The 12,044-nt window shown below is 36.3% G+C and overlaps 1 protein-coding gene across 1 annotated transcript in view; it reads right to left on the reverse strand.

Moving 5' to 3' along the window:
- LOC146489676 (ATP-binding cassette sub-family F member 3-like) overlaps positions 1-7,677 on the reverse strand; it is a 19,884-nt gene extending 12,207 nt beyond the window's left edge. Inside the window, exons 1-11 of the mRNA XM_085103785.1 lie at positions 7,519-7,677; positions 5,828-5,972; positions 4,817-4,905; positions 4,096-4,151; positions 3,730-3,830; positions 3,042-3,164; positions 2,713-2,817; positions 2,202-2,253; positions 1,415-1,521; positions 474-522; positions 290-336 (exon numbers count right to left, since the gene is read on the reverse strand). Of these exons, the coding sequence (XP_084959911.1) occupies positions 290-336; positions 474-522; positions 1,415-1,521; positions 2,202-2,253; positions 2,713-2,817; positions 3,042-3,164; positions 3,730-3,830; positions 4,096-4,151; positions 4,817-4,905; positions 5,828-5,972; positions 7,519-7,603 (959 nt within the window). The 5' untranslated portion in view covers positions 7,604-7,677. The remainder of the gene's footprint in view (positions 1-289; positions 337-473; positions 523-1,414; positions 1,522-2,201; positions 2,254-2,712; positions 2,818-3,041; positions 3,165-3,729; positions 3,831-4,095; positions 4,152-4,816; positions 4,906-5,827; positions 5,973-7,518) is intronic.
- Between the last annotated feature and the right edge of the window lie 4,367 nt (positions 7,678-12,044).

Below are 12,044 nucleotides of genomic sequence, written 5' to 3' on the forward strand. Positions count from 1 at the left end.
ATCAGTGTAATGTGTTTGTACTTCTTAGAATCCATAAGTCAGAAAACATGCAACAACATTTTGTACATGTTAGAGCTTTTGAAGCAATTATTGTGATAGACCAGATAGTAGTTAATTCAAGGATTTACGAAGGCATGCATTTAGTATTATGAAGTTTTTGCAACACAGGAACTTTCTAAAAGTGGCCATTTAAGGACATCACCCAGGGGTGCTGTGTATAGTAAATATAGTACAATATTTCTTAACTGAGTAGAAAAAATAATATTGTAGCCAAAAATCTTATACAGACCTTGCAGGAGCTTTATCAGCTTCTATTTCCTGCAATCTTGCATATACCTCAAGACAAAAGATTTACATGTCAGTTTCAAGATCTTACTACTAATATATACTATGAGATACAATGTATCTATCTCTGATGAGAAGGACAGTAAAAAAACAAATCAAATGATTGACTGTGTAATCCTGACACATACCTGGGCAAGCTTGCCGCTAGCACTGTCGGCCGTACCGTCAGATTTTGGACTAGAAAGAAAGATGGAAAATTAGCAGCAAATCCAGATTAATTAACATTTTATGACATGGATTGAGAGCATATGCATTACAAATTACTTGGTGTGCCTGTTAACCACCCACACTGAGGTTAGTTTGCCAACAGCAACTTATACGTATTTATTTACAAGTACAGTTTGAATTTGTTCCACATTGAAAGATGCTATTAATATGACAAACACTAAGTAAAAGAAAGTACTCTAAACCAAATAACAAAAAATTTCTTTGGAAAGTTATGTTTATTGAATTATTGGCATTTTTTACTTAAAGCCCCAAATCAACATGGATATTCTCCTCACTCTTTTCTAGTATATTTCATATGATACATGTTGAGAGAATTTGTTTAATCATCAACACATTTTAATCCTTTATATCATCATTTCCTTGATTCTTGTGATCTGTTTGTTTGATCAAATGGTGATAATTAACAATATTACTATTTTCTGTATTAACAAAACATGTCCTTTAAAGAGGATAGCCTGCTTAATATGTATACATGTACACTGTACTGCATTAATAAAATATTGAAGGGCTGACACCATGACCATCTTAATTATGTCAGATAGTTTTTGGCCAATTTTTCGTTTTGCTGAAAAATGTCTGATTTAGTCAGAGAAATGAAATGTTTTATTCACTTTTCAAGCTTACGCTATTAATAATAATTATTAATAATCAGAGAACATCTCTGTGTTTCTATCACTGGTTTAAATATCGAGTTAGTGAAATTCAACATAAGACAGTCATGCTCTCAGTCCTTCAATTGTGCTGTTTTACTTTGAATGATTTTGGTACAAACTGGTTGCTGCATCTGATCATGGTACTCAAATGTTGTACCTTCTATCCATGTACATGTTTGTTACCATACCTTCCATTTGTTAGGGCAAGAAGTTTCTTTTCTTCTCCTAAAAGTTTTTCTCTCTCAGTGTCACATTCCAAAACACTCTGAAGAACTACTGTCTCATCCCCACGGACCTACAAATTTGTTGGCAGAAATACTGGCATTTAAACTCTGACTGGGCCCTGGGTATCTGCTCAATGCTGAGTGATCTAATACATGTAGTTCTTATCTGGTAAGTAACCTTAGCAATGGAAAATGCACTTAGAAAGTTATGTCATATTCATTATATGGCACATGTGTTGCGATGACTGTACATGTGCAAATGAAATTGAATATATAAATTTAAAAAAAGTGACAGCAATTTGCTTTGTGAAAGAGATGAAAAGTTTTGGTGAGATTCTGAATTTTAATACTGTGACAAAAATTAAACATGGAAATGGCAATTAATATTCAATTGATAATAAAATTAACTTCTGTGTTGTAACTGAAATATTCAACTCCTTAAATGTCCAAAAACAAAGCTTTCAATAAAAGTCATTTTGTCACAATTTGATGACTCATGCAGTTTCTGTAGGTATTTATTGTAAAATATAAATTAATATATATATATATATATATTAATTCATGAAATAATTAGGAGACAACTAAAAACCATAGTACAATAGACTAAAATAGGTATAAAAGTGTAAATTTGTAAACATGTACTATTCATAATTATATTAATTATAATTATAATTATTGCTACAAACTAGATCATTGGATAATGCAAATTCCAGAGTTATACACTTAGTCTAACACATGCATATGACAGTACCTCTTGTTCAACACAAAGAATAGAAATGTGAGATGGAACAAATAGCTCACGCCTGATAGAAGAAAAAGAAAAAAATAGGCTTGTCAAACCAACAACAACTAACTAATAAAAGTCTGATACATGATCTCTGACCTATCCCAATGGGGAGGGATTACTTATCAGTTCATGATTACATTATTGTTAAGTGTAAAGAGTGTATCTGAAAGGTGAAAACCTCCGGATTATAAAGTCCTGGAAATGAAATTAGGAATTTGAGAATCTAAGAAAAAGGTATGACCTTGCAGATATTTCAACTTGCAATCTTCAGATTACATCTATTAGCACTCTAACAGACTGAGCTACAAAATCAACTAGAAAGCCCCAGAAAGACACCTGCGACTTTAAATATGTTCAGAAGGATTATTAAAGGTTACACCTTTTGTGCCATTCATAACATACATGTAACATTTACAATTTTATTTCACTTTATATTGTGTATATCCCAAATTCTTATCCTGCTTGTGTATCTTACCTGGAAAGCATCTTAATCAATGTTGTCTTTCCAATACCATTTCTTCCAACTAAACCATATCTCCTATTGAAGATCAGTGACAAATCTGCTTCTTTCAACAAAACCCTGAAACAGCACAATATTGTTATTCAATTAAAAAATGGTAAAATCAAACAACCTCTATAGAAAAAAGACTCCTAGAGCAAGGAAAACATGAAAAACAAACTGAATTTACCCACATTACGGTAAATGGTATGAATAGCCATACATGTACATTCAGGTAGAAGGCGAGAAATTATAATCAACTCACCGACAATTGTCAAAACAATATGATAAACAGTGTATCTTACCTATCGGCATAACAGAGGTCAAAATTCTCAATCCTGACATCACGACTTTTGTTAGTGCCACTTAATTCTAGTTTGTTCTCTCTTTTGTTGGAACTCTGTGAAGCTGATGCATTGTCTATTTGCCTGTAACGAGAAGACAGAGTCACTCACTAAGGTACAACGTCAAAGGACTATGTAAAGAGAGAACAGAGTCACTCAGAGAGGAAGGTGCCATGGAGACGCAATGTGGAAGGACTGTGCAAGAGGAGATCAGAGTCAATCAGTGCAATGTGCCAGGATTGTAAACTAAAGCAAGATGGAGTCACTGAGTGAGGTCCAGTGTACTCAATGAGGTGTAATGTGGGATGACTGTGCAGAGAGGTAAGAGTCACAGTAACATGAAATGTGGGAGGACTGTGCAAAGAGTGATCAGAGTGGCATCTCTTCCAAATTGATCATGAATTTGCTCTAAAAAATGTGTGATTATCCCTAACATTCTTTTGGATTCCAATAACCCTTGCTAAGATCTGCTTTCCAGCATAGTTATAAACCGCAAAAAGAGATTTGATTTAATATTTTGTTTTAGTAGATACTGTCCTTATTAAAGCTGTGTTTCTAGGGCTATCCTGAGATGTGCGAAACACATGCACAGTAGCAAAAGGAAGAAGCATCCTTAAGGAATCTGGTAATTATTGTATGTCTGTCTCACCTGCCCCTTATCTCATTAATGGGTTCACCTTCCTGTGCTCGTTTCTCCTGTTTTGCTTTCAGTTTAGCTTCAGCTTTTTGAAGCTTTTTCTGATCAACAACCTGAAAATACAACAAACAGAGATTATGTGACTGCTAAGGTTCGTGTATTTATCAACCAACCAATCATACATTTAAGGCACAGAATGCAATATGCAGTACAGGTAGTGCACATTCCACAATTATTATTAATAATAATAAATTTATTATTAATTTTATTATACAGTCATCAAATATTTAATAAGTTATTTAATGAATTACTTATATGATTGGTATTAACCTATTGATTAACAACATTGCCTTTAGAATTAAAGTTTCAACAACTTACAGTGTTTGTTTCTTTTTTAACTATCCAAATACTTGAGGCCTCTGTTTCTGAAGGCTCTGTGGTTCATAAAAGAAACAAACAAGCAGGATATTTTGAGTAACATACTAGGTATACTAGGCATACACATAGATTTGAATTTCAGTCTGAAGCCCAGAGACATGAAGATTTGAGGCCAAGAATTCTACATTGTCCTGTAGTTTCCTCATTACACGATAAACTTACTCCATATTGGCTCTCTTTCCAATCAGATGCATAAATGGATACCAGCAACAGAAGGCTAGGGGTGACCAGAGATGCAATTGATGACTAGCATCAAGAAAAGGGGGATTACATGTAGGTCAAGACACCTCTAGATGCTTCATTAAACAGAAACCAGGTTTAGCTCCAATGGTGGAATAATGGATCACCTTGGCCTGTGTTTGATTATTTTTTTTAATTTTTGGCTTTTCTTTGTATCCTACAAGGGACATTAACCAGTGTGTGACTACTCAAAATTATTATTTTGCAAGATCACAAGTTCTATAAAATCAAAGCACCCTTTGCAAAAAACTCTCAGAAATGTGTTCTTGATTTGGGCTTTCTGTAATTCAGCTAATTTGCTCTTATTCTTATTGGGCATCCCCTCTCACAAATGTTTGCAGATTAATAATATTTACTTATTAGACATTACCCATTTCCATCTCCACTGGGTGGTTGGTGTTGAACTGTTGTAACAACATACCTAAATTATCTGCCAGTTCCCTCATACTGACAGGTGCCTCTAGCAATTTATGTTTTCCCTGACTTTCTGTTGTCCCATTGCAGCCATCACTTCAGGGAAAAAAGATGATCAAACAAATATGAATGCATGAATGAATAAATGATTTTTTATTTATCCTACATGATGGAACAGCATATACAAAGTAAACACTGGTATAAACCTATGTGTAGCCATTAGTTACACAGCGAAGCCATTCATAGTAAAACCTTTACTATCTGCATTATTGATTAGTTGGATTTTCTTGGTCTATGGCCCCAAGTTCTTAAAAAAACAATGAATACTTTAAAATGAGTGAAGAAAGGTTCAATCATTTGAATGAGCTCCACTATTCCCCACTCCAGAAACTACAAGGAGGCTGGTCCAAGTGAGGGATTATGGAATGGTTTAATTAGATAGATGCAAAATTGTGCCCATGAAAAGTGCATGTCTCAGTAATCATTTGCATAGGAAATACTGACTTTTAGGTGAGAAATATTTAACAAGATGTATGCTTCTCAGAGATAATGCTGAAAATGTACTAATTATTTGTTGGAGTGATGTCCTTCCATTGGTCCACTCAACAATCCCACAATCCCTTACCCAGTCTTCTCAAGTTTATCAAGTGTGATTCCAATTTATGTCCTTGTTTTGAATGCACTTTAGGTCAGAATGATTTTGACTAGCTAATTAATTTTATTTATTTGTTTTCATTTTTAAATCCTATTTTGCTGGTGAAAATTAATTTAAAAAAAATAATTAAGGTCAATAATGTCTCCTCTGAAAAGACCAATGTACAAATGTTTACACCAAGATGTACAGTGATGTACAGTGAATTTAATTTGTATTATATAAATACTTTTTATCAAGTCATGATAAGTTATCTCAGCTCAACTGAGCAACTTACAAGTGCATGGTCTATAGTATAACTTCTAAACTGTAATAAAAAATTAAAAATCCAATGCTCCTGGTTTTATTAAATCTTCTAAAACATACCCTTTTAAACCACTCATGAGCTGATTACAAATGTCAATGATGTCTTCATCTCCGTCATCACCCGCCACCTCTGCCAATATGCTTCCCACTGCATCATGGATATCCTCACCACTCTCAAAGTCATCAGATCCACTCTCAAGAATATCTGAAATTAATGATTAATATTACTGGTGTTCAGATTAATAAATATTACATAAGCCATCCCTGGGGGGGGGGGGGGGGGTACTCCTCGGAATTCTTGGTGGGGGTGTACCGCCCGGGTCTTCACATCCCGACCCTATTTCAGACCTAAACATGCCATTTTCAACACCCGTTTTCAGACCTGACCTCTAAAATTCATACCCGTTTTTAGACGGTTTCCGTTTTCAGACGGAAGTTGACGCAAGGAGTAAAAGTAAGCTGGAATGACATAGTTTGTCTACTTCTTTTTCTCGCTATCAGTTAGTCGTTCCAGTTACGTACTGAGAAGAAAATATGTTTGTAAGCTTTCGTAAATGTTCCTGGCCCCAAAAACCCGACCCGATTTCAGACCGTAATTGTCAAAATCTATACCCATTTTCAGACCAAAACGGCTCAAAAACCATACCCTTTGGGGCGGCACATACCTATACACCTTATATAGGGGAGTACCCCCCCCCCCCCGGAAGCCATCTCTGTGAAGCATCTACAAAAAGATTACTAGGTATAAAATTCCTATCATATTTGTAGTAAAGTGGTTAGAGGCTTACTTAGTTTTCAGCAAATAGATCTGACTTGATGCTCAGTTTGTAATTGACTAGCTTTACTGTAAAATTCAGGCCACTTTGAAAAAGTCTACCAAAGGATATGACTTGTTTCTACCATCCACCTCTAAGAATTAACTTTGCTCCATCCACAACTTAACTAGACAAGCCATCAAATACTGCACTTTACACTACAGCTACACTAAAGAAAAATGATATCTTTACTTGAACCCCCCATGGAAAGTTATTAGAAACTTCAGAGGAGGGGGGGGGGGGGGGTGGGGGTCAGAAAAGTTCCAGAAGGTGTGAGTATGAATATATTCTGGAACACCACAATACCAATTTCACTACATTTAAATTATCACTAACGTTACCTCAAGTTTACACATTTTACTCTTAAATAAGGTTCCAAAGGATGAATAGGGTACATAAGAACGCCGGAATAATACGACGTTCTACTCGTTGGAATGTTGTGTATCAAAATTCTTGTCCGTCAATTATTTGCCAGTTCCAATTTACCAAGAAAACAACATTCTGGCTAGTTTTCTGCCACACATTTTCAATAACGGGAAACACAATCACACCAGTCGATGCCGCTGTGCCAGACAAAAGTGTTTTGGTTTCTTCTAACCAATTACGGAGCGTCAGCGATAAAATTAGTTAAAAATATATTACATGACACGGAATTGGAAGGGCAAAATCTGATCTTTTACAAAAATCATATAACGGGGGGACAAAAACAATTTAAGCATAACAGATCTTCAACATTTTAAAAGTAAGTCTTACATATCAAGAAACAGGAAAACTTTTGGTCATTGCGTAAGCTTTACAAATAAGATCTCAATTTCGTGCATGAGAAAAATCCTTGGGCTTGGACAGAGAACGATTTTCAATTTGAATAACACAAAATTGGCCAAGCCTAAAATGGGGACATCCCGTTAATGAGAAGCCAAGAGCTAATATATTTACCTGTTACATACTGAAAAAGATCGTCATCTATTGACGGAAATCTGTCTAGAAGAATTTGCCGGCAGGTTTCAAGCCCGTCCGCCATGTTGTTTCACCATCAATTTGCAATCAAGCGGTCTACACGAAACCGGAACTTCCTTCATGTACGCCTCCTCTTGGTTCCAACCGAAAGTGGTGCAAATGAAGGGACCGGCACGGAAAGGCTGTAAGGAAAGACGAAGCAGAAGTTATCATGCAACTTTGTATGACCCATATTAAAAGCTGCTGGTCAAGGAAGCCGTCATTCATCCCATGTAGAGCTTATACATCAATTAATAACTGCCACCGGAAAAAATAGGCTTTGGCATATCTTTGAGGTGAAGAAAGGTATTCAATTTATGTGAAAGAGGTATGAATCTTGCTGCCCACTATGGACCTAGAGGAATAATGTATTTCGACAAAATGAAAGTCGAATTCTTATCTGATAAACTCATATTGCTTATAATGAAGTTGTCCTGGGTGAAATAGGGTGTCGTTTCTTGTCAAACAAAGCTTGGAAAAACAGTGCATTCGCTTGAGTATTTCCTTAGAGCCGACTATTGGAGAAACAAGATTTCTTCACCATGATTAATTTGAGAAAAATAAAACGTTGTCCAGGGACGGGTCCGGAATTTTCATGGGTTCGATTCTCACCGAGGTCGGATATTTTTTTCTTTGCTTCGTGCGATCTCCCATTTTTCCTTACTAGGGCTAACACTCAGTGAGAAATTACCCCTATATTCTCTGATCCATTGTCATAAATGAGCGTACACTGTTCATTGCACAGTCCTTATAGATTGGCGCTGATATCGGCGCTTCTTCCCTGTAGGCGCCAGCCACACTCAACCTTTCATCGTCATGCGTTGGATAGGAGATGCTTGACGGCCAACGAGGCGCTACACTCACCACACTCATCTCATATCCAAAAAGCGCGAGTGTAGTTAAATTATTACTAGTAATATTGTTTCATTTCTTGTGCCAGTACGGCAACAAGTTAAGGTTTCGGCTTCGGTTTTTCTTCCTTTTGTGTTTTCGCCTACCTTTTGTGTTGGCCGCGTTAGACCTGGGTACAAGGTGACGTACGCTTTGTACCGCGTCTTGCACACGGTCGGCATTAGGTAACATAGGGTGAAGCGGTCTCGACTGATCGGAATTTTCCGATCGTCCTTGTGACGTCATCGTCCGACTGCTTTCACGAAATAAACAAATATGGCGCTGAAGAGCTTTATTATCCTTTGCATTGTGTGATAAATTTGCCGGCGGCCAGCTCTGTTGGGACAACTATTCCTCAGTTTACACACTGAAGGACTGACAAAGCAGATTTTTTCGAGGAGTGGATGAATGTTTACATGCCTTTACCATTTTATCTTTGCCCACCGCTTCACTCGATGTTACTTCTTTGTACTGTTGCAGAGGACACTACATAACATAGGGTGAGGAGGATCCGAGCCCAACTGGATCCAGTCTTCGTTTGGAAAAGTATTCCTCATTAATTATTTGACTCAAAAGCAGTTCTTTCGATGAATACATGAACATATGCTGTTATATGAATTTTCAACACCTGATGAAACTGTTTACATCTTTCACGAAAGTACTGTTTAATACTTCTTTGTACTGTTTTTGCACTACATAATAGGGTGAGGGTGACGTGTAGTGGCATTTGCAGAAATGAATCATAAACAACAAGTGATTTTTCGTTGCAGGTCAAATAAAGCGCGATAATGTCAAACACAACGCGTGCGCTTTTTTTGTGTTCTTTGACCGATATTTGGGAAGAGTAGCAATAACTCCCTTCTTCCGCTGAACTGCCTATATTAGCGGGAACCCGGGAAAATCTGGCGGGAGATTTGAGTTGTAATTTACCTTTGCGTAGCTCGCGTCTTGATAATGGAAGAAAATTATGATGACTTTGCTCCTTGCGAACAAATTCCCAAAAGAACCTGCTACGTTTCTTCTATGGATCAGGTCGCAAAGCTAATAATTTTCAAGTTTTGAAACGAAAAATACTGTAAAGTTTTCCTGTTACAAGGGTACTGGTAACTTTGGAAATCATGGTGAGTTAATATTTATTAATTTTTGGTTAACGTTTGCCCCCATAATACAGTTCTGCTGAGTCCTGTCAATTGCTGCAAATGTGGGGATCTAACCTTTGGAATAATAATAATTAAAAAAGAAAATCAATGGATTTAGAATCCACAGGATGACACTGAGACACTTCTTACAACAATAACAACACAATCCTTCCTTTAACTTAACATATTGTGATCCTTTTTTTGAATTATGGAGTTCCTCACATACACAAAACTTCAATTAGAAGAAAACGTGTTAGTGAAAATTAGGAACTTCACTCTGGACAGTGCTCTTTTGTTATTTAGAATGTTTGGTGACTTTACAAATTCAACCCCAGGAGAATGCCCCTTACAAGAAATCTACCCCAGCCCCCTCGCCCCCTTCCCATTGCCATGCCCTGGAGAGGCTGATGAAAGGATCAAATGGTTGAAAAAAAAAGGGGAAAACTTCTGATTAGGTTTACTCAAATTGTTAATGTGGTTGGATTATTTCAAAAGTCTGGATACAACAATTGCATAGTTGTAAATGCAAATGTCACCATAGATGCTATTTGTTGCTGGGTACACACCAGAGACATAATTCCTATAAAATTGCAGTTTGTAGTCTTTCATGATCACATGCATGCCCTTTCTGGTCTTGGTATCATGTCCGAAATTCAAACAATTTTTTTTAAAATAAAAACAGGCACCAATATAGAGACATCAATGCTTGCAATGTGGTCGATTGATTTTCAAACTATAACACTGTGCCTAGATTACAGGAAAGGAAATCACAGACTTTATTTTAATTATTTCCCATGATTAAAGATAGCAAAATATTGTCCAATATAGTTACTTTTAACATTACAAAAGGGAGGAGGACTAAAGCATTTACCTTTCGGGCTTTTACAAAGAAGCTAGTCCTCCCATTAAAAAAATATAAATAAATATATTTTTATACACTTCAACATAGGTTGTTGAAAATTCATGTATTCATCGAAAGAACTGCTCTTGAGTCAAATAATTAATGAGGAATACTTTTCCAAACGAAGACTGGATCCAGTTGGGCTCGGATCCTCCTCACCCTATGTTATGTAGTGTCCTCTGCAACAGTACAAAGAAGTAACATCGAGTGAAGCGGTGGGCAAAGATAAAATGGTAAAGGCATGTAAACATTCATCCACTCCTCGAAAAAATCTGCTTTGTCAGTCCTTCAGTGTGTAAACTGAGGAATAGTTGTCCCAACAGAGCTGGCCGCCGGCAAATTTATCACACAATGCAAAGGATAATAAAGCACTTCAGCGCCATATTTGTTTATTTCGTGAAAGCAGTCGGACGATGACGTCACAAGGACGATCGGAAAATTCCGATCAGTCGGGACCGCTTCACCCTATGTTATCTAATGCCCACCGCACCGCCTGATCCGCCACTGTTCTGCATGGAGAAGCGACACACTTTGGGTTTACTGTTTGCCCAGATTGCAGTTTTATCAAAGCGAGAAACAAGTGGACGACTCAAATCAGCCGTAGACTTTCTCAATGTCACCGAAAATTACAGGTTTGATTCAGCGAATTTCTTACTGACTGATTTATCGTATTCCTTTCCGACCGATAAATTCACTTCAAAATTGACTCTCAATTCCTCTAAATCGCTTGCGTAGGGAAAGTTGTCGCGTTCGCTTCTTGGGCGTAAACAAAGGGTTTCAAAAAATTTTCATTTACGGGCGGACCATTAGAAATCACAGGAGAGGGGGTGACAATTCTCCAAAAAAAATTCCTGCGAAGGAAAATTGCAAAAAAAAAAAATTCCTGCAAGCATTTCACCCTTGAAAAAATAATTCCTGCAAATAAACTGAACCAAAGTATGATATCAAAACACAACGTGAAGTTGTTTTACTGTGCATCTCAAGAACATAACCTGCTCTTCTATCATTTAAACAGATTTTGCATGTATTGATGTTTTTAAAAGTGACAATGCAACAGATTACATTTGATCTCCTGCTCATTTATGGAGAACCATATTTCAAATGTAGAAGAAATATAAAATAATTTTGCTATAACAAACCTTCAACAATAGTTCTTTTGAAGCCATAACAATATTAAACAAGTTAGGAACCAAAGTCACTCACAAACCCGATTTATATCTTGTTTGGATGTTGCAAAAAATTCATTAGATTATCCCAACAACCATTTCAAATATTAAAATTCAAGTAATATGTTAAATATATATTAAATAATAATTAATCAAATAAACTAATCTTACTATATGTATTCAGCTGCACTTTAAACTTTCAACAACTTGGGTGATGTAAAAAATATTGAAGGACTGGAAAATACTTGCTGTCGGTTCAAATTCTAAAAATTTGACTTTTCAATAGCCAGATTTGTTCAGATTTGGCTGTGTTTTATAAAAAAAAACCTCTTCCTTTAATGGCACAATGCATCCCTTAGTAGTCGGCTT

Source organism: Pavona decussata, unplaced genomic scaffold (assembly GCF_977016875.1).
Source record: "Pavona decussata unplaced genomic scaffold, jaPavDecu1.1 SCAFFOLD_4, whole genome shotgun sequence".
In the NCBI taxonomy this organism is placed as follows: Eukaryota; Metazoa; Cnidaria; class Anthozoa; order Scleractinia; family Agariciidae; genus Pavona; species Pavona decussata.